Source organism: Toxorhynchites rutilus, chromosome 3 (assembly GCF_029784135.1).
Source record: "Toxorhynchites rutilus septentrionalis strain SRP chromosome 3, ASM2978413v1, whole genome shotgun sequence".
Lineage (NCBI taxonomy): Eukaryota > Metazoa > Arthropoda > Insecta > Diptera > Culicidae > Toxorhynchites > Toxorhynchites rutilus.
In genome coordinates this window covers 137,965,794-137,988,641 of record NC_073746.1, presented here as the reverse complement: position 1 = coordinate 137,988,641, position 22,848 = coordinate 137,965,794, and the positions used below count along the sequence as shown (strand labels likewise).

Here is a 22,848-nt window from a genome sequence, read left to right as displayed (position 1 = left end):
AATTTCTTCCGATTTGCACTGAGGTCACGCGTATTCTATAGATACACAGACAATAATATTGAATTCGTTCCAATTTGAGAAGGTGACTTTTAGCTGCTGAGAGAAAACAGAAAGAGCTGTACTCCAGAATAACAATAATAGTTGTTTTTTAAAGCGTTCTGAGATCTCCCGGATGAGCTCCCCAGCACGTGCCGCAAATCGCGCGGAGAAAGTTGATCCTCTTTTGACATTTTTGCTTCAAATACGTAATGTGAGTATTCCAAGTGCATTTAGAATCAAACAAGACCCCAAGGTACTTGAAGGTCAATGATTGGATAATATTTCTACCAAAAGCTTAAGTTGCAATTTCGAGTAAACACTACAATTCCGCATTCTGCGACAAGAATTCAATCCCTAAATTCCTTGCACAAGTAGACAAGTTGTCTAAGGAATTTTGCAATGGTCTATGCAAGTTTTCGACATGTGGATCCTTTACGGAAACCACACCGTCATCTGCAAGCTATCTTAACCGTCAATATCTTTCACATAAAAATTATAAATAAGGGGGCTGAGACATGAGCCTTGGGATCAGGCGTCGAGTGAAGCTTTTGCACCCGGAGTGCTTCTGAAGAACTTATAACCGAAAAACATAAAGAATTTGAACATGTTTGGGCAAAATTATCTATAGCTGGCGAAGTGCACATATTCGCTACCGTGTATTTCCCACCCGAACACGCAAATATAATAAAAAGTCGTATGAATTATTTTGTCAAACATTTGGCAAATCGAATTACAGAAAAACTAGAGCCAGAAGTCAAATCGCATATCTATGGCGACTTCAATCAAAATAAAGTAGACTTCATTCCCGATAACGATGAAGAATGCATTCTACTTTCAGTCGTCTGGGAAAATGAAACCCTTCATTATATATTTGACGAAATTGCACATCTCAGTCTAATCATCATATAAATCACGTTAAACATTCCCAAAATTATTATTTAGATCTATTATTTACTAACATCACCGACGACTTTTGTGTGAATGAGTCCATGACTCCCCTTTGGAAAAATGAAAAATTTCACACAGCAATTGAATACTCAATCTTTGTACATAACAGACAACTGCCCATCGACTGGGAGTACGAAGAAGTACCGGAATACACCAAGACGAACTTTGAAGCAATCAAATGTAGCCTACAAGCCATAGAATGGCATACTTTATAAAACAGACAAAAGTATTCAAAATTTGCTGGAATATCAGAATATTTCCAAAGAACTAAATTTTGCCATTCAAAGTGCACACGAAGAGTATAATAGAAAGGTCGAAACAAAAGTTAAATCATGTCTGAAGATAATTACGTAAAGTCTAAGCCCAAAAGCAATAACTTTCCATCGCAGATGCTTCTCGATGAAGATGTAGGGAATTCTTCGAACGAAATTTTTAATCTCTTTGCAAATTTCTTTCAGGAAGTATATACCACATTTTCCGAAGAAAATCGCGATCGGGACTACTTTTTATTTTTACCGGAATATCCAAATGACATATCGGTAAACTATCTTTTACAACAAGAAATATGCCATGCATTATAGAAATTAGATGGAACGAAAGGACCAGGACCTGACGGAATAGCACCTGTATTTCTGAAGAACCTGGCTGAGGAACTCACCCTTCCCTCATATTGCATTTTCAATATGTCACTACAAACTGGAATATTCCCAGAAAAATGGAAACAATCTTTTTTGGTACCTATCTTTAAATCAGGCGCTAAACCTGACGTACGTAATTATCGTGGAATTGCCATCATCTCTTGCATTCCTAAACTATTCGAAGCAATAGTGAATTAAAAAGTACCGTGTATGAAACATGGCTTCTTCAAAGGCCGCTCAACTGCAACTAATCTGTTGGCATTTGTGACTTTTATTCTGAATGCAATGGAAAATGGCAAACACGTAGAAGCTCTTTATACTGACTTCAGTAAAGCATTTGACCGCATCGACATTACATTACTACTCTTCAAATTGCAGAAAATTGGAATGGAACAAGGACTCTTAAACTGGCCGGATTCTTATCTAACAAATCGTGAACAAATTGTTCATTTTCAAAATTCTCTCTCAAATCCAGTAAAAGTCACTTCGGATGTCCCACAAGGCTCTCTTCTTGGTCCTCTTCTTTTCATTCTGTACGTTAATGACATCTCCTTCGTTCTCAAGCGTATAAATGTACTAGTGTATGCAGACGACATGAAGCTTTTCACGGAAATTGGTAATGAAAACGACATCGAAGCATTCCAAAATGAAGAGTTGATTTAAACCCCCACCCCCATCGGAAATCATATTCATCCAATATCTTAATATAAATTCTGTTCATTCTGCACCCCTAAAATCGTGTACTTGGGGCCGGTCCGCCCCCTCCGCACCCCCAAGTCGACGCCACTGCTTGGGATAGACCCATATAACTTTTTCTGGAAGTTGTTAGTTACCTAAGAACATGCCATTTCGTGCCATGAAACGTTAAATAGGCAAATAATGTCATCTGTCCCCCAACGCTTTGAAAGGTTTGTATGTATGAAAGCAGACATCTCTTTCTTTTTGACGTAGAACTACGTCTTTCATCAAGGGTGCCAAATCAGAAAACAGGTCACGTTTCTATGAGATAAAGTTAACATTAATAACTATTTTTGCCGTGAACGGATTTTGGGGATTTACATACCAAACGAATCGGAAATTCCCTAAGATTTGTTTGATATTCTATACATCACAATCCCTTGGTGTACACACCATGGTTGAAATTAATGAAAACTATAGGCGTTTCCATTTTCCCATACATTTGTTCTGCTGATTTGTGAGTTTCCCGAACAGAGCTGTCAATAACAAGCAACTTATCGACGAGCAACGAAGGGGAAATCGTAAGATGTAAGGTCTCCGTGAACAAAGGAAAAGAAGAAGAATGAAGTGGAATATTTGCCTAGAGTAAAGTGACCAGATGGTCAAAGGTCTAACGCGGGACACAAATAACAAAACGTTATGTATATACGTTATGTGAAAATAAACCATAGTTTAGCGAGTCTCATTTATTCGTGAAACACTGTTCATGTGTCCTCGCAATTAAATCTGATCTGTATTATTTCTTTCTAAGTATCGTTATTCAGTTGTAATTTTTCTGTTGTTTAGATTTTGTTTACGCCTGAAAATCACTGACTCAGTTATAGCATTTAAGCCTGGCAAGCACGATTCAAATTCATTAATTGTCTTCAAATTACCGAATGGAATGCTCGAAAATTTCAATCCATTTTTCATCCAATTTAGTGTTAACGTATGCATTAAAAAATGGAATATTTTCCGATTGGCATGACAAAAATATACGTTTATTAAGCCTACAACAAAAATTATTCAAGGCTGTTCATTTGCGATACTTTATTAAACAACCCTACCTCTTCCTGTCCAGCATACACTAGTTCTTCCGGCTTATTTAACACGTTAATCCCTGACCGAGCTAGAGGACCAAAGATGAACTTTTCGTTCGACTCAAGTTGGTCCCTGGTTTTATAAAAATCATTATAAATCTTTATAAAAATCTTAAAAATAAATGTTTATAAAAATCAAATCCTTATAAAAATCTATTTTCCGATTTTGTTGTTGTCGTTTCCTGTTAACACTCTCTAAACAAAAAGTCCACTGTCGGCACGATGAAAACAGCTCAACGTATTAATCGTTGAATGCATTGGAAGCGCTCTTGAACAGTCTGACAAATGAAAGTTTTATTTTGAGGTTCATCCATTTAAGAAAATCAACATGATCAAATTGTAATACTGAAATATATTGATATCGCGGGACATTTTCGTTCCTTTTGCCAAATGCGGGACGTTTCGCGGGACGTAATCCTACGCGGGACATTTTGTTGAAATGCGGGACTGTCCCGCGTAACGCGGGACGTCTGGTCAGTTTAGCCTAGAGTATAAACAGTGGATCTCGCTGGGGCATACTTTATTAGAGGCGAATGAACTACAAAGTTTAAAGCCTCTCAAAAACAAAGAATAGAATAGAATAAGCAAACTTTCAGTCTCGTTCTGTTTTCAAAGCAATGAACATCGCTTGTTCTCTCTTGTTCTGCGTCATCACATGCCTTCGTTTCGGGTTGAGCTGTGGACGTGACCAAGTTATTCATTCCATAATGTCTCTAGCATTGCAATCTTTGCATCAATCTGACACCATTATATTAAGGTTCTGAGCTATACAATTGTGTGGGGAATCATCAAGCTAGGCTATCGTCTGCTCTCCAAGGAAATAAATGTGCTGGAATTTGGTCTGTGATTTAGTTTCGCATAGCGGTAACAAAACTCTCTCCACCAAGGATGACAGCTAAGCTAACCTAGACCAGCAATATTAACGGAAAAGAGACAGAACGAAGATAAGTGTATGTATATTTAGTTGCTTCAATCCATCGAAATATGGATATTCATGTGCGTACGGGCGTGTTTCATAACCCGTACCTAAAAATAGTGCGGAAATCGACTGTAGCTGAGTATATGTCAATTGCGAAAAAGGTCACCGAAAAAGAGTTCGAAGTAAATTTTCAATGCATGTGACTGTCAACTGATTCTACAATAAAAAAAACAATTTTAGGGCGACCAAACCATTCTACTGAACAGTTATTTCTAAAATTTCGCAGCATTCTAAAATAATATCCTAAGTTATAACTTGAACAAAACAACAGCGTAGTTCTACGTCAACAATATGGTCGTGTCATGGATACAATCTTCTATAATTTTATTTAGTCCTACCACTTGTACCAATTCCAAAATACTCCGAAATAGGAGGCGGAAAACCGCTTTTCAATGGATTATTTTTCTCTCATTTGGTTCCCCATTTATACAAGAAAAATGCACTTTTGCGTTTATTAAGTGTTACAGTACATGATAACGAGCCCTAAGTGACCGAGCAACCGAGCTAATTTGCTTCTTCGAAATTCCACCGGCTACGGCTTCTGTTTGTCATTTTATATATAGGGGTAGTGGGGGCAAATTGGTCATGGGGGGCAAAGTGGTCACCTGCTTGTTTGGTAGTATAACTATTGACTATAGATGCCGTATTGATAGTCACCTTATGTTTGAAGAATTTAATGGCTTTTGAGTCACCCTGTACTTCAGTAGAGCTGTCGCATGTCAAAATACAAATAAAAACAGAAATTACTCTCTCGATAGCCATTCGGCCGTAGTTCTGCGCCCATGGCATCTAAGAAATTTCTCATGAAATTTAGTTAATTCAATCTGATATGTTGGACAAATCATCAGTTTGGACGACTGTTCACATATTCTAGGAGAGGTGAACAGATATTTTGTTTAATCTCAGCGATTAATGAGCATAGAAATGATCTTCATATTTGGGGGCAAAGTGGTCATAGGTGAATAACAACTTACAATGTTCTGTTTACTAAAGCTGATATACCTAATCACATTCTGCTCTTGAAGAAGATCCTTTTGTGGCTTTGACCCTGGATAAATATGCCACTCTAACTGAACCAAGCCTCATTATGCGGAACGTTGTGTGTTTCTTACTACGTTTTCGTATGCAAGAGAAAATTTAAATTGAGACTCTAGGTGAAAAGGCTAAGCTTATTTCATACATGTACCTACTATAACAAATATGATTTGAACAAATTTGGACGAAAAAACAGAAAGTGGGTTATATCTATGGTATAACCGGAAGGGTGACGTAGGACTATCGTTGATTTAGAGATCATTTGTATGAAGTTGAATCTGGATTCATTCTGAATGAATGAATATTTGGAGAACTTCGAAAACGAGAGCGTTACGTTGGAGGCATAAGGTTTTATGCATCCAATATTGGATACGGAAATATCCTACTGATGGGGAAGAATAATCTTCAGAAGCTATCCTGTTGATTGCGATTGATTGAAAAATCACAAAACCTAATGTATTTGGTCACAGTGTTACATGGATAGAAAACATTAAAATAAACTCTGTCACATGAATATATTTTGAAAATTCCCAAAGGAACTGGCAGATTATTTTCAGTAACGATTAGATATTTCCACATTTTCCTCGATACTGGAAGCCCACCAGTGGTTAATGCTAACTCGATAACCATCTGTTAATAGCACTTGATAGAAACATATTTGGTCACAGTGTTACATGGATAGAAAACATTCAAATAAACTCTTTCACATGAATGTATTTTTAAATTCCTAGAGGAACTGGCAGATTATTTTCCGGATCTTTCTCGATCCAAACGGAAAGAATTCCGTGCGTGTATGTGTGTGTGTGTAGCGGCTGCTTCGAGATCTTCCCGGGGAACCGTTTGTAGCATCACTCTCCTCCTGATGGATTCCCTTCTGGCCTAAGGTGCACAAACAGGCTCTTGGTGACACCGTTCATCCGCGCTTTCATGATAAATGAAGAGCTTCACCACAACAGCGACAACATGCTCCAATCGCTGTTCAATTAGAACTGAGTGGATTTCCGAGCGGCGCTCGCTTATATACCGATTGGTGATTTCAATAGCCTATTTTTAAAGCAAATTTAAGACTATTGAAACAAGTTTTTGGATCAGAAAGTAACAAGTATAGAACGCGTAGACATTTTATCTTTCGAATGAAGTGTTTCTCATACCATTTCGTTCAGCTGTTTAGGAGCTATTAACACTCAAAATCTCGGTCTTCGGCGTAACGCTTTCGTTTTCGAAACTTTTATTTTACACCCCAGTATACAAATGAAAGACGTAGTCCTACGTCAAAAACGCATAAATCTATCCCATTTAGCTTCATATATGCGGGTGACCACTTTACCTCCAAGCAAAAAAAAAACGTTCGATTTTTCACCTTTTTTTTCTAATGATGAAAAGTGAACTATTTTGAATTTTTATAGTAAAAGCCGTTTGCTATCTCGAAAAACAATGAGTTGAACTATAATATTCTTCGAAAAAAGAGATTTAAATCAGTACGTGGGCGCTGGAAATGAGCATATTCCTTTGGGTGACCACTATGCCCCCACTTCCCCTACCAAAAATAACGATAATATGTATACGGTCAATACTGGATGGATCATAAGATATAGAATTCAAATGAATGAAAGATAAAAAAGTAGGTCTAATCAACACTCACAAAAAAGTTATTTATTAGAATAATCAGAATAAACGTTGTGAATTAATATCGGCTATAGATAGTTATAATATGTACAAGTGAAACATAACATTAACAGGTTACCTAAACAATAACTTTACGATCCACACATCATACAATCATCCTTATTTTCAAGCGAACACACCATCTCGGCCATTTTTCGGCTGCTATCAGCGCTTGAATCATACATTCGTAGTGATGTATTAGCTTGGTCCTCCCTCATAGACTCGTTCAAGCTGGAGGAAGCTGGACTACCATTCAACCGGTTTCTCGTCGCCAACTTGCTCTTATCAACGGTGAATTGTATCGCATTGGCAGCAGGCTTCGTCCGCAAATAATACATTCCAGTCTTGAGTCCCATCTTCCAACCGTAGAAGTGAATCGACGTCAATTTCCCGTAATTGGGCTCCGCTACGTGAATGTTAAAGGACTGGGATTGGTCTATGAAGGCACCCCGATCGGCTGCCATGTTGATGGATGTCTTCACCGAGATCTCCCACACGGTTTTGTAGAGGTCACGAATGTTTTGTGGAATCTCCTCAATATGCTGTATAGATCCATTGTTTGCGATGATGGTATTTTTCATGTCCTCGTCCCAAAGGTCCAGCTCAGTTAGGTCTTTGAGAAGATGGTGATTCACAACCTGAAAGATAAAGCAATTATTTTAACAGTAATCACCCAGATAAGATTGAACTTACTTGAAATTCACCGGACAAAACACGTCGGTTGTAGACATTGGAGGTATACGCTTCGAACGATTCATTGTTTCCAAGTATTTGGGCAGTTGAGGCCGTAGGCATTGGCGCCACTAACAAAGAGTTTCGAACACCAAACTTCGCAATCTTCTGCTTTAAAGCAGTCCAATCCCACAATTCGGATGGCGCTTTGTCCCACATGTCATATTGCAGAATCCCTTTGCTGACAGGACTAGCTTCATACGTTTCGTAAGGTCCATTCTTTTCAGCCAATTCGCAGCTAGCTTCCAAAGCGCCGTAATATATGGTTTCAAATATCTGTTGATTCAACTTTTGGGCCTCTTCGCTTTCATATGGATATCGCATCAGAATAAATGCATCGGCCATTCCTTGAACACCGATTCCAATCGGTCTGTGTCGCTTGTTCGACCTTTCAGCTTCCGGGACGGGATAGTAATTGACATCGATGATTTTATTCAAGTTTCTTGTGACTACCTTCACGACTTCTTTCAGCTTGTGAAAATCGTATGTTTTGTCAGCTTTCACGAACATGTTAAGCGCGATTGAAGCTAAATTGCACACGGCAATTTCATCTTTGGATGAGTACTGCACGATTTCGGTGCACAGATTAGAACACTTTATGGTACCGACGTTTTGCTGATTACTTTTTCTATTACAAGCATCTTTGTACAACATATAAGGAACTCCAGTTTCAACTTGTGACTCGATAATAGCGAACCACAACTCCTGAGCCCTGACTTTGCGAATAAAACGTCCCGCTTCTTCGTACGATGTGTACAGTTTCTCAAACTCATCACCCCACACTTCGTCCAATCCAGGACACTCGTGGGGGCACATCAGACTCCATTCCTCGTTCGCTTCAACACGCCGCATGAACAGATCCGGAATCCACAGAGCGTAGAACATATCTCTGGCACGAATCTCCTCCTTTCCAGTGTTTTTCTTCAAATCCAAAAATTCAAATATATCTCCGTGCCACGGTTCAAGATATATGGCGAATGCTCCCGGTCTCTTGTTACCGCCCTGATCGCAATACCTAGCCGTATTGTTATACACCCTCAGCATTGGTACGAGCCCATTGGAAACACCGTTCGTGCCAGCAATATAGGTTCCCTTCGCTCGAATACAATGCACATTCAAACCGATTCCCCCAGCCGATTTCGAAATCAGCGCACATTGTTTCAACGTGTCATAAATACCTTCGATGCTATCCTCACTCATGGTCAACAGGAAGCACGAGGACAACTGCGGTTTGCGTGTGGCAGCGGCAAACAACGTTGGGGAAGCGTGTGTGAAGTATCTTTCCGACAGCAAATTATACGTTTCGATTACCGCCTCAATGTCTTCGCCATGTATTCCGACAGCCACCCGCATCAGCATGTGCTGCGGACGCTCCACTATCTTTCCCTTGATTCTGAGCAGATAGGATCGTTCGAGGGTTTTGAAACCGAAGTAGTTATACCCGAAGTCCCGATCGTAGATAATGGCGGAATTAAGCCGGCCGGCGTTTTCCACAATGACTTTATGGTGAAAGTCCGAGAGCATTGGCGATTTTTTCTTGAGGTACTCGTTCTCCATCGTGTACAGATCGCTCATTACATCTAAAAGAGTTCCATTGAATTATTTTGTCGTTGTTTAAACTAATTTGGGATCTTTAAGTACTCACCGGAAAATTGTTTCTTCGTTTCCTTGTGTAAATTTGATACAGCTATTCGAGCTGCAAGAAGAGCATAGTCCGCATGGACAGTCGTCATTGTAGCAGCCGTCTCTGCTGCCAGATTGTCTAGTTCCTGAGTGGTCACACCCGAATAAAGTCCATTGATCACCTTCAGCGTAATTGCGACCTTTGAAAGCAATTAAAAGATTAATATTCGTATTTCATGCAAACATTTGAAAATGACGCATTGAAACGAAATGTGCTATTCCAACAGCTTCAACCTAATGTGTCATTTCATTTATTCGGCAGTGAGAATGAAAGCAAAAATTGAAAAATCGAGCCGACCTACCGGATCAACAAAGTCCATATTGAGACCATAGCAAAGCTTCTGAATCCTAGAAGTAATCTTGTCCAAATGAACCTCCTCCTTGCGTCCATCTAGCAATATTTTTGGAATGCATTAATACACATTTTTTTTATAATCAAAATCAGCGAATTTCAATTTACCTCTCTTAAAAACATACAGCTTCTTTGGTTTCGGGGACATTTCTGTGCGGATGAAGTTGTGCTCCTGTCGAACGTTGATAAAATGAATGTGATGAATTCAGAAATTATAGAACTTGGGAATATAATGGAAAAACTAAAACGATATCACGAGGTGGAGACAACGATACTAATTTTCACATTTATCGTCTTCACTGAGTTATATACGATTGCACCGTTTTCCCGCAAATTTGTGTGTTGACGTCGTTGACTTTTAAAATATAGGCTGCGTTAGAAGAATGAATAGGTGCCCTGTATAGAAGCATGTTCACCGTTGCCACTATAGTTTAAACCGTATTATATTCAAAATTGTGATTTGTGAAGGAAATATCTAACATTAACATAGAATATTATGCAGGTCTTCGAATTCTCAATATAGAACTGAACACAAGTGAATATATTCTCTATCAATTCGTTTCTTACAAAAATACATGTTATTTTTGTTTCAGTGTCGTTCAATACAATGGCAGCGTACCCATTCTCCATTGAATAACGACAGAGATGCCAGGTTTGATGACATGTCTTCATTTTGAAGACATTTCACTTAGAGATGGGCAAAACAGTTCACTTTGATGAACGGTTCACTCATTAACCGTTCATCTAAGTGAATCAGTTCTTCTGAACCGTTCTTTCGCTCTTTCGTTCAGCAGTATTGACGAATTTATGTTGGATTTACAACCAGATGGCGCAGCGAGTAAAATGAGGATGTTTTGTTTTTTTTGGTATGAAATTCGTTCAAATTTTCTAGAAAAATCAGAATTTATCTTCAAATTTCCCCGTTTCTGTATTCTTTCCACGCTGAAAAGGTTAGAAAATCATCATTTTACAATGTGCTATGTGTATTACGAGGAATGGCTTGTTATAAGTGTTGTAACTTTAATTATTTTTTTCAACTAAGTTAACGATGAATAGAGTGTTTTGCGCTAAAAATACTGCAAAGTCTTCTCGTATCGGCCCCTACATAATCAATGATAACAGCCAATTTGATATGACATCGATATCAATAACCGATATGCATTATCAAACATAAAATTTTCGAAGATTATCTATGACTTTGGTCAAAAAGCGTGTTGAAACCATCATAATAAACAAAACTCCAACTTTCTTACCATATACTGACGACATTCAATGGCTGAAGTGAATCTAAATTGAAATAAAATGAATAATCACCACCGAATATTGCTTTTCAGTGCGTAAAATAAACAAACACCCTCACTTTTGTGGTTCTGAGCTCTAATGTAGGTTCTGAGCTCTGATGTAGATGTCGCATGAGCTGATTCAGCTTTGCGTAAATTCGTCAATTAAGAACAACATAGAATGTTAGCTGGAACCCAACAGCTATTAATTGATATCGTTGGATTGGATAGTGTACGTATGGGATTTATATTTTTGAAATTTAGTGAGGAAAGATAAGCTGCTTCTTCTTTAAAAGTCGCAAACTGTATGTGAAAATATGTTTATCGGTCGACAAAAGTTTATGTAATAATTTGATGTGCACAAAATATGTGCAATTTTTCATATTCTCTTTTTGGACAACACACAGGTTCCATGTGAGATCATATTTCATAATGTTCATTCAGGGGAAAAAATCAGCAGTGATTTTCACTAACAATCAATCATACAAACAATCACGATAACACGTATACGCAATAGGCCAAACAATGAATTGAAAGCAACGAAAAAACTTTGCTCTCACTATAAGATTTTATGTTTACCTAATCCATGAATCGCCCCAGCTTCCCCCAGTTTTTTTTTCTGATAATCAGGAAATATATGAATGTTACGCGGAATTGATAGAATACATGTAATTGAAAATATATAGTTTTGTTTTTAAAACTACGAAAATATAATTTAATTTTTAACACAAAATTGAGTATACATTAACAAAATAAACCCTGCGTTAGATGCATTTTGCTCATCATGACAATATCGTTTTATTTATCTTACAAACGTTCCCGTTATATTTGTTTATTCCGTCCAGCGCAAATCAGTTCAGGTGCACTAGTTCGTTCGCAAACAGTTCACTCTCAATCAGTTCATTCCAATACAGTTCACTCGCAAACAGTTCGTTCTGAACCAGTTCGTTCACAAGCAGTTCACTCTCCATCAGTTCACTCTCAAACAGTTCACTCGCAAATCGTTCTTTCGGAATCAGTTCGTTCACAAACCGTTCGCTCGCAATCAGTTCGTGGGGAGAACTACCGTTCTTTGAAAAAGAACGACCGTTCGTTCACTCTTTTCGGCGAACTAGTTCGTTCGTACCGTTCGTGAACGGTTTGCCCATCTCTAATTTCACTTACTGTGAAGACATTTGATTTTGTGAAGACATTGTGAAATATAAATATAAATATAAATATAACAAAAAAAATATATATATAAGACGTTTCAGTACGTGGATTTTTTGAGAAATATAGATTCCATAAAATTGTAACCATTGGTCGAAAATATCGTCAAGGTAATAGGGCTTTTGTCTCGGCTTCATTCGCTTGCTTTTTATCAGTTTCACTTGCTCACATTTGTTCTTAGTAATTAACGGAGATTTTTGTCTCGGGGTCATCCGGGGGAATGAATTCATCAACAAAGTGACTTTTACTTCAAATTCTGGAGAACTTCAAGCGATCGGAATACATATTCCCCTTCATTCCGCGCGGCGAATGAGGTGAGATGGCTCAAGTCACTGCATTCCCGTAGGCGAATGGCGTGACTACCCAGCAAACATTAAATCGCATAACAAGCGTATATATACATCATATGCCCTAAAATTTGGTTGGCATATAATGCGTCTAACTGGCATATGCATGCAAAAGTGGAGGCCATATACATACATGGCAAATGCTTACCGAATTTGTTTGGATGAATATGCAACTTTGACCGGCTATAATAGCGATTATGTTGAAACTGAATTGCGATCTAATGAATATATTCATGAATTGTCAAAGCACCAAATACGACATTTTCCATACTCATATACGATTTATTACAGACATAGAAAAAAACCAAATGGCGCAAAATATTTTCGTGAAATGTTTATTATAGCCTCACGAAATAGTAATTGTTTGATTGACTTGTGTTGGGAGTGGTATATGAATGTTTAAAATGGCACAGATTGATGTTTGGTGAAAACTGCTCCGATGTGAGTTCAAACTCCGGTCGTCTGGATTATCATCCACCAGCTATCTCGCGCGGCTATCTGAAATTTAATTCAACAGCGGTTAAAACTTTCGAGTGCATCGGCATTTCATTGACATTTCAATATTATGTAATATGTTCTTTATTAGGATCTAATATGATTAACTGTTTCATGATTTTCTTCAGCATGCAACACGATTTACTACAGTACTGAATCGATTTAAATTATACGCTTATACGACATACAAACTGCATCAGCGTAATATACGCATATGATGCGGATTAAATATATTTTACGACAATGTACATAATAAAATTGATGTTTATTATACCGAATTGCGACTTAATTTGATAATGGTATATAAAATCGAGTTTATACATTTTATGCGATTTCAAATATACACGATACATACTTTGATTGATATTATATGCGATTATGATTTATTCGGATTTCTTGTAAGACTTGGCACGTGCAAAATTATACGATTTAATGTTTGCTGGGTATAGTTTGTCACTAGGTGAGATTTGAAGTCGTGTCCTCATATGTTATCGACTCGGGTATCAAAAAGATGTTGAAAAGTAAGTTAGCTTCCACAATAGGGCACTTGCAGCGTGCATATGTATTAGTGATCTGTTGGGCAGACAAAAGAGATCGCTGCATAGGATTTATATGGATCGACAAGATTGAGCTTTGTTTAAATAATTATTTTAGCGAAATAGTTATAGAAATTACGCGCTGCACTATATTAATAACATGCGAATATATATATCTATTTACATAAAAATATTTACTTTTAGCGTCAAAGCCATATACGCGGAGAAGAATAGAAATTTATGTTATGGCTATGATCCATATCCATGGAAGCAGATTGATTATTCAAAAAGTTTCACAGAAACAATGAAAATTGCACATTGCGATTGTATAGCAGGATTAGGTGAAGTGTGCTCCCATTCAGGCTTTGTGCTTTTTGCCCTGAAATGCTGGTCTCGTGTTGAAGTAAACTATAATGAATATTCGTGTGCAGATATCCTTAATCGCAGATAATTATACTGAAATTAAGAACATATTCAGCCAGAAAGATCAACCAATCCTCAGATATTAATTCCGGGTACCTGAATGCTCTGCGAAGAAGTAAAATATGTTTATAAGAAAATAGGGACACATATGTTCGCATGTTATTATTATAGTGTAGCGCTTAATTTTTGTAACTATTTCGCTAAAATATTTATTTATACAAAGCTCAATCTTGTCGATCCATATAAATCCTATGCAGTGATTTCTTTTGCCTGTCCAACAGATCACTAATACATATGCTGCAAGCGCCCTATGGAGCAATAAAAATTTGCTATCTCACGTCACTCGCCGCTTGGAATAAGGGCGATTGTTTTTAGAAGGCATTAGTTCATTTGCACTCGAGAATTTGAATGATTGTGGCATTGAATTTTCATTATTTTGGGCCTATACTAAACAATAGATTAACACTCCTATACTCGCACATAGATCTGTGAGACCAAGAAATCAATAATTCGTTCATTTCTCAGAAAACATCAACACTACGACTTTGCGATTTTCTCTACCTAGGTGTCTCTTTTTTACCACTTTCGATCAGTGACACCGACGCGAGTATAGGAGTAACTTTTTTCCCATTTTAGAATATTGTTCAATGAAATGTAGTAATCAATGTTAGTGGTGTGGAATATTTATTGAATATAAGATCATTAACGGACTATTCTAATTTGATTTAAGTTTTTTTTTTGTCACCGGATTGAACGGATTCATATATATTCGTCGATAGATTCATACGTGCGAAAGGAAAACATAAATGTTTGACTTTCGTATATAAAATAAATACAAGAATTGCACTTATGGAAGAATTGTCAATTGCAAACTTTAAACTAATCGGTGGCTTATGGTTATGTTTTACAGTTACAGTTTCAGGGATATTTTTTATAATATGTGGGCTGAACAATATCGACAAGAAAACAAGTCGCGGAAAGTTCCTAGAAATCCTTTTATTTCATCTTTTTCTCAGGGGTATAACTAAAACGTCAAATCCCCCATATTGCCAGTATACCCAATATTGTTGCGGTTCACTGACATTTTGGTTCTGTCAATTACTGTTGTTTACAACTCGGTCAGGTTATATAGTCGAATAGTGGCTAACTTTAAACTCCATGTTAAATGTGAACACTTCCATGTGAAACCGAAATATGAAAATCGCTCATGCAGTTAGAAATACAGCAGTGCATTTTTCTTTATTTTTACTATCTCCGTGATTTCAACGATTTCAATCCTCGCAAATGATATGTTGGTAAACAAATAACGCCATATTGATTTTGATTTTGGGTAGCCTATATTCAATTGATGTCTAACCCCTCCTTTTTCTGTCCCATCAAAACAAGGTATTAAGGTGAAGGTGGAAGGAAGCCATAGTACACTAAGAGGAAAATTTAGTATATATGACCATTTTTTTTGTAAATATTACCAATTCTCTAGTCATTTTCTACCCTACTAATCATTGGTACATACTAGGAAAAAAATTTTGTAGACACAAATGTCAAACAAAACTATGGTTTGTAAGTCCAATGTTGGCTCAATTTCGGCTTTAGTACTGGGTAATTTGTTGGCACTCCATTGGTTCAATAAAATTTTTATTTAAAATATTTTTATTTTTATTAATATTCTTAATCCTTTCCTATTTTTTATAAAATATTGAAAAGTTTTTCCTGCATGCTTTTAGCGAGCGAGTTGGATATCACAGTACTCAAAAGTGTGCTTTTTCGGACACTTGCCAAATTTTGCTGGATCGCAAATTACATCGATTCGTTCTCATCTTCGAAGATGATTTGACGCTAGAAATCGACACCGCGTCGTACGTACTCAAACGGGACATCGAAACAGTAAACCTCGATAATGCATGACGTACGCTCTTCGCTTTCTTTGATGTGGCTCACACTGGTCACGGGTGTCTCTTATTCGAATACGTTGCCAAATATGATAACCGCGTTCAACACATGGAACAGCGGTATTTCTATAAAATAGAACGAATTGCGTAACATAGTGCCAAATATTTTAAAAATAATTGAGCTTTTACCTATTTTTACTGGAAATCCCAATGGAAGCTGCATAGTGAATAGTCATTCAGTTCAGTCACATTGGTCGTACTTGTTGTTGTTAAATTTGATAAGAAATTCTCCACTCAGCCACATGTTAGCTTAGAACCGCTGCACATTAGATGTGATTATTTTCGATTTTCCAATACCTCCTCCCTAGAGTTCGATGTCAGAAAAATACTTCTTCACGGTGGAATCTGTAATGGGCAATACCTACGAAGAGATCGCAGTTTTTTTCCAGTGGACTATTGTTTTCCGATCCTATGCTGATGTTGTTGTCCGAGGGGAACATGCCAGTAGGGGCAGTTGACTTGGTTTGGCGCTAGGCTTTTTTTCTGCCGTGTCGACGATGGATTTGGATCTCTGTGTGATGATGATGGTTTTCGCTGGGTGCCGTTGCCAAGTACTGCTGTAGAATTAATGTTGTCGTGATGATGTGTTTGAAATTGTGATACTTTCGCCGTAGCATATCGTTCATCAGCTAGTGGAGTTTTTACTGCAGACAGTATATGGAATAACACCGACAATCTGCGCTGTTGCTGCTGCTTCCATCCGAGTCGATGTTGTCCGAATCGGTAGCTGTTGATTGCTCAATGTAAAACGGTTGTTGTTGGTTTCCTCGCTGCTGACGGCACGCTTGGCCCAACCGATATCCATCGTTTCCTGGAACAACGAATCGGTCGAGAGGCGATGCATTGCTGCTGTTGATTGCGATCTGTGGATAATAGAATAAAGGGAAAAATCAAACAATAATCGGATCATCAATAAATTGTGCACGGCGACAACCGCCGTTTTTGGCTCTGATGTATCTGAACACTTACGGCTGCGTGAAACCGTTGCTATGGATTTCTACGATTTTAAGCTAAAAAAGGAAAATATTTAGATAAAATGAATCATAATACAACCAAATGTTTACCTCCGTACCGCTTCGCTTCCATTAGAGAAATGGCGATTGCATACACACACACAGTGGTGCTCCCGTGGCCGAGTGGTTAGCGTCATAACTAACATGCCGGGTGTTCGGGTTCGATTCCCGTTCTGGTCGGGGGAATTTTTCGTCAAATAAATCTCCTCCGACTTGCACTGTGATCACGCGTATTCTAGAGCTTGCCACTCAGAATGCATTCAAGGCGTGTTATTTGGCATAGAAATCTCAACTAAGTACTAATAAAAATGACGCAAGTAATACTACGTTGAGACGGCGAAGTTCCTCTAGGACCGTTAGTGCCATTGAAGAAGAAGAAGAAGATACACACAGTTGCCAAAAATGAAAATAATCAAGGTTACACATGCTATGAAGTAAAATGTACGAATCATTGGTAGGGGTGAACATTGCATCTGACATCAGTTTATCAAAGTTTTTGTAATATTTACAAAAAATTTGTACATTTTACAAATGTTTCGACTACTAAAGATTTGGTAGCTGCATTTACTAAAGTTTTTCTCCAGTGTACTAGTATAGGTGAAACCAAGGAAAGTGAAGTGGAAGGTAAAACATAATGTCAGAATTGCCGTTCGGACGTATCCCGTAAGTTTGAACTTTTTTACATAGATAGTATCCAAACAACACTAAACATTGACTACAGTTTCGCCGGCACGGTTGATTGTCGTTATGAACCAGCACAAAAAACAAAGCTGCAAATTATGCGCCAGTGGCGGTACCACGATCAAAGCACTCCCTGAATCACATTAGCCGAGCCAGCTGGCGGAAGCATATGCATAAAAGTTACTAGGTTACTATTTTCAACGACAACTGTTTATTTATTATACTGCTTCAAATACCTTCGACGAAATCAAATGTAACCATACCAACGTAAGTAATAACATAAACAAATCCAAGTTTTTCGTCTTGCCATTCCTCAAACGTCTTTTCTAAATAGTGTAAATTACGAGCCACCTGTTAACTCCACCATCATGGGTGAAACCACGTGTAAAAATGGGATAATAGACGAATTTCATGCCAACTCGTCTTAGGAGTTGGCAGTACCATTTCAGATAGTAGTGAAACGTTGTGGGTGTAACGACATGGGTCATTTAAGCAACTTTGCATACTTGGAATATTGGAAAAAGAATTAGACTACTTTTTGGAAATAGCCAAATTTTTTTTCTTAATTTTTAACAAAAATTTATAACTTAAAAACTATGATACATACAAAATTATTGTCAAAGGATGACATATGGTAAATTGTTTAAATTTTCATAAAAAAATACCAAAAGTTTTTTGGAAAAAAATTTCGATGAAAAAAAAGTTATTTTAAAAATTAAAATTCATTTTTCTCAAAAAAGTATTTTTTTAAATTCCCAAAAATATATATTTGAATAGCCCTTGAAATTTCCAACAAGTCGTTTATACATCGGAAGATGGGCACTTTTACAGGGAAAAAGTTTTTCGAACAACAACTTTTTCATGTTTTCTTTGAAAAGAAAATAGAGCTTATCCTAATTTCGTTTCAAGTCAAGATAGCGATGTAGTGTATTCAACAAAGTTTTAGATCTTGTTAAAATATGAACTTTTGTCGAAGACATCAACTTTCTATCTTTTATAGTTTTTGGAATATGAGTCATTTTTGTATGAAGACTCCTGAAAAAAATTATGTTTTGCTCGTAACATTTTGACGTAGAACTACGTCTTTCATTAAGGGTGTCAAATCAGAAAACAGGTCACGTTTTAATGAAATAAAGTTAACGTTAATAACTATTTTTGTCGCGAACGGATTTTGGCGATTTGCATACTAAACGAATCGGAAATTCCGTAAGATTTGTTTAATATGCCATACAATAGAATTCCCTGGTTAGTAAATGGTTAACATTCATGAAAACTTTAAGTGTTTTCATTTTCCCATACATTTGTTCTGTCCATTTGAGTGCTTTCTCGAACAGAGATATCAATAACGAGCAACTTATCGACGACTAACGGAGGGGAAATCGTGGGATTTAAAGTCTCCGTGAACAAAGGAAAAGAAGAAGAATGAAGGGGAATACTTGCCTAGAGTATAAACAGTGGATCTCGCTGAGGCAAACTTTCATTCGGCATCGGACTGTTGAGTAATCCAGTTCACTTTGCTTCCGCTGCGCTTCGATCTAAGATTGGACCCCACCAGTGGTAATCCAACTTGGAAATCGTCGTTTGATTTTTCTTTTCGTTTTTCGCGTTATTCGTAGTGTGTTCTTCTTTCCGCGTCATAAATTGTACGCTTCGCGTAGTGTGCGATGAGCAAGAAGAAGAGGAAGGCATGCTCGAGCCCTGCAAAAAACGAACGCATTGCCAGGGGCAATAAAATTTCGAGGTAAGCGTCATCTAATGATGCACGCGGTGTTGGTGCAGTAAAAAGCGTGCGCACTGAACCGAGCCTTCGCGAATGTGACACCGCACCGAACAACAGCGAAGTAGGCGATTTCGGCGCGTCGGTCGAAAATGTAAACGCCCAGGCAGCAACCAAAATCAAGCTCTCCCCGCTGGTGGTGAAGGCGGTCGCTCTTGACAAACTCATCAGCGAATTCGCATCGATGGGTGTTACAGCAGAGTACAAGCTGTGTGGCATAATTCAGTCTTCTTCCAAGCAGTTAACATTGTTTATTTTCCGTCTTCATAAGGGCTTCGTTGGTGCCTTTGAGAATGCATCAATGCATTAAACCGACGTTATGGCGAAGCAGACGTTAAGGTTGTGCACCAAAAAATTATTTGGGAATACCAAGCATCTTGAATGTTTTACTGGAATGTCAAAGTTATTTGGGTTCGCGTGCCAGTCGCAAAACTGCCTTCAACTAGGATTGCATTTGCGCTAATATTGATCATAATGAAGCATTGCTACTGTTTTCGAGGTTGTTTTTAACAAAAAGAGTTTATTTCTGTTGTTTAGTCATCAAGAAAGTAAATGTTCTGGATTTAATATGTGATTAGGTTTTGCTTGCCAGTAGCAAAACTTCCTCCACCAAGGATGACAGCTGCGCTTCTCTCGAGCATGAGAAAGTAATGCAACTCTTTTCGAGGCCAGTAATATTAACAGAAGCGTTTCTTTTGAGAATAGCGCAAAATGATGAGAAATGTTTATATTGCTAGTAGTTTCAAGCCACCAATGTATGGCTCTGTGTGCATGCTATGGTGAACGCTTGTTTGGCGCTTGGTTTACGCTTAGTTTGTACGAACGATATCTAGAGGTGCGATTCCTTTGAGGCAATACTAAATAACATGTAGCATGATATTTGATACTTGCAAGTGTTGTCATTGTTGTTGTTTACATGCGGTGCCAAAGATATATTGATGTAGTTATGAGATATGGAATAATGGTGCTGGTGCAACATGTATATAATCGACTGTAGCCGAGTCTATGTTAATTTCGAAAAAGGCCACCGGAATAGCCTTCGAGGTAAATTTTCAATGCATTGACATGAAATAAATTGCGACATACGATTGTTCTGCGAGGGCAAGAATGAATCATCAATCAATTATCGTCAACTGATTCTACAATGAAAAAATCATTTCAGAGATTATTCTACTAAGCAGTTGTTTCTAAAATTTCACAGCATTATAGAATAATATCCGAAGGTATAAACAAGCGACTTATATAAAATAACAGCGTAGTTCTACGTCAACAATGCGGTCGTATTTTGGACACAACCTCCTATAATTTTTTTTGGTGTAAATTCTCACGTTTGACATTTTCATGACATGTTTATAAATAGAGAAAAGTTAGCAAAGCATTTAAAATGCGATAATTCATACATAAAAAAGTAATGAATTGAACATTAATAGCGTTTTCTCAAAGAAAAACATGAAAAAGTTGTTGTACGAAAAACTTTTTCCATGTAAATATTGGAAATTTTAAGGGCTATTTATATCTACTTTTTCAGAATTTTAAAAGCATATGTTTTCGAGAAAAATGAATTTTAATTTTCAAAATATTTTTTTCAATGTAATTTTTTTTCTAAAAATATTTTTTCCAACAAGTTTTCCATACATCGGATGATGAGCACATTTACATGGAGAAAGTTTTTCGAACAACAACTATTTAATTTTTTTCTTTGAAAACTATTAATGTTTAATTCGTAACATTTTTTTGTATAAATTATTGCAATTAGCATGCTCTGCTAACTTTTCTCCATTTGAAAAAATGTCAAAGTTACATACAAAGATGATACGAGCAAAACATTATTTTTTTCAGGAGTCTTCATACAAAAATGACTTATATTCCAAAAACTATAACAGGTAGAAAGTTGGCGTCTTCGACAAAAATTCACATTTTGATAAGATCTAAAACTTTGTCCAATACACTATATCGCTATCTTGACTTTAAAGAAAATTAGGATAAGTTGTATTTTTTCCAAAGAAAATATAACAAAGTTGTTGTTCGAAAAACTTTTTCCCTGTAAAAGGGCTCATCTTCCGATGTATGGACAACTTGTTGGAAATTGTAAGGGCTATTTATATATATATATATATTTTTTTTTTTCTTTCTTTATTAAAGAGATTTTCAGCCAAAGGCTGGTTCATCTCTAGTTATATATATATTTTTGGGAATTAAAAAAAAATACTTTTTTGAGAAAAATGAATTTTAATTTTTAAAATAACTTTTTTTTCAGCGAATTTTTTTTCCAAAAAAATTTTCGTATTTTTTTGTAAAAATTTAAACAATTTCCTACAATTCATTGACATTGACATGAATTTTGTATGTATCATAGTTTTTAAGTTATATTTTTTTGTAAAAAAATAAGAAAAAAAAAATTGGCTTTTTCCAAAAAGTAGTCTAATTATTTTTCGAATATTTCAAGTATGCAAAGTTGCCTAAATAACCCATGTCTTTACACCCACAACGTTTCACTACTATTTGAGATGGTGCTGCCAACGGCCAGTCGAGTTTACATGAAATTCGTCAATAGTGCTTGTGAGAGAAGAGCAATTTGTTTCGTTTGTTTTGATTTTTGTACGTAAATAGATCAATATACTTATCAGAATCGGGGCTCTTTTGGTATTAACAAGTTCTTCGCACAGTAACTCGATGTTGATAATTCCTTAATATTTTCCTTCGTTGATGGTATTTTTTTCACATATTCGCGTGAATATAATAAAGCTTCAACCCTTCTCTTCGTTGGCGAGGCTTTTGATTGAATGTAATACTATTCCGTTTATTATTATTGATAGCAGAGGCAGCCAATTTTCATAAACAATGTTAAAATTGCTAACACTTACATTATAGACCCAGACCAACGCAATGTCTCAGGAATATAATTTTATTGAATGGTTTTTATAGCTGTTTCGATTATGTTGTCTGGCATAAGTGTCGAAAAAATAACGATGCTTTCACCAATACAAACAAAACCATTGCGGAAAATTGAAAACAGGAAGTGGGTTATATCTATAGTATAACCGCAAGGGTGACGTAGGACTATCGTTGATTTAGAGATCATTTGTTTTAAGTTGAATCTGAATTCATTCTGAATGAATGAATATTTGGGAGACTTCGAAAACGAGAGCGTTACGTTGGAGGCACAAGGTTTTATGCATCCAATATTGGATACGGAAATATCCTACTGATGGGGAAGAATAATCTTCAGAAGCTATCCTGTTAATTGCGA

The 22,848-nt window shown here is 36.9% G+C and overlaps 1 protein-coding gene and 1 long non-coding RNA gene across 3 annotated transcripts; both read right to left on the bottom strand.

Moving 5' to 3' along the window:
• Nucleotides 1–7,084: 7,084 nt before the first annotated feature.
• On the bottom strand, nt 7,085–10,419 carry LOC129775542 (ribonucleoside-diphosphate reductase large subunit-like). The gene is made up of 5 exons (XM_055780387.1): nt 9,997–10,419; nt 9,839–9,927; nt 9,499–9,676; nt 7,815–9,433; nt 7,085–7,759 (listed from the first exon to the last, which is right to left on the bottom strand). The coding sequence occupies exons 1-5, from the start codon at nt 10,034–10,036 to the stop codon at nt 7,214–7,216; spliced, it is 2,472 nt and encodes an 823-aa protein (XP_055636362.1). The 5' UTR covers nt 10,037–10,419; the 3' UTR covers nt 7,085–7,213.
• Nucleotides 10,420–15,892: 5,473 nt separating this feature from the next.
• LOC129779389 (uncharacterized) lies at nt 15,893–17,209 on the bottom strand. 2 transcript variants are annotated; one of them, XR_008743639.1, is made up of 4 exons: nt 17,192–17,209; nt 17,097–17,137; nt 16,257–16,990; nt 15,893–16,193 (listed from the first exon to the last, which is right to left on the bottom strand). It is a non-coding gene; the product is annotated as an uncharacterized LOC129779389 (long non-coding RNA). The 2 variants fall into 2 exon arrangements; XR_008743638.1 differs by having other exon boundaries at nt 15,893–16,990.
• Between the last annotated feature and the right edge of the window lie 5,639 nt (nt 17,210–22,848).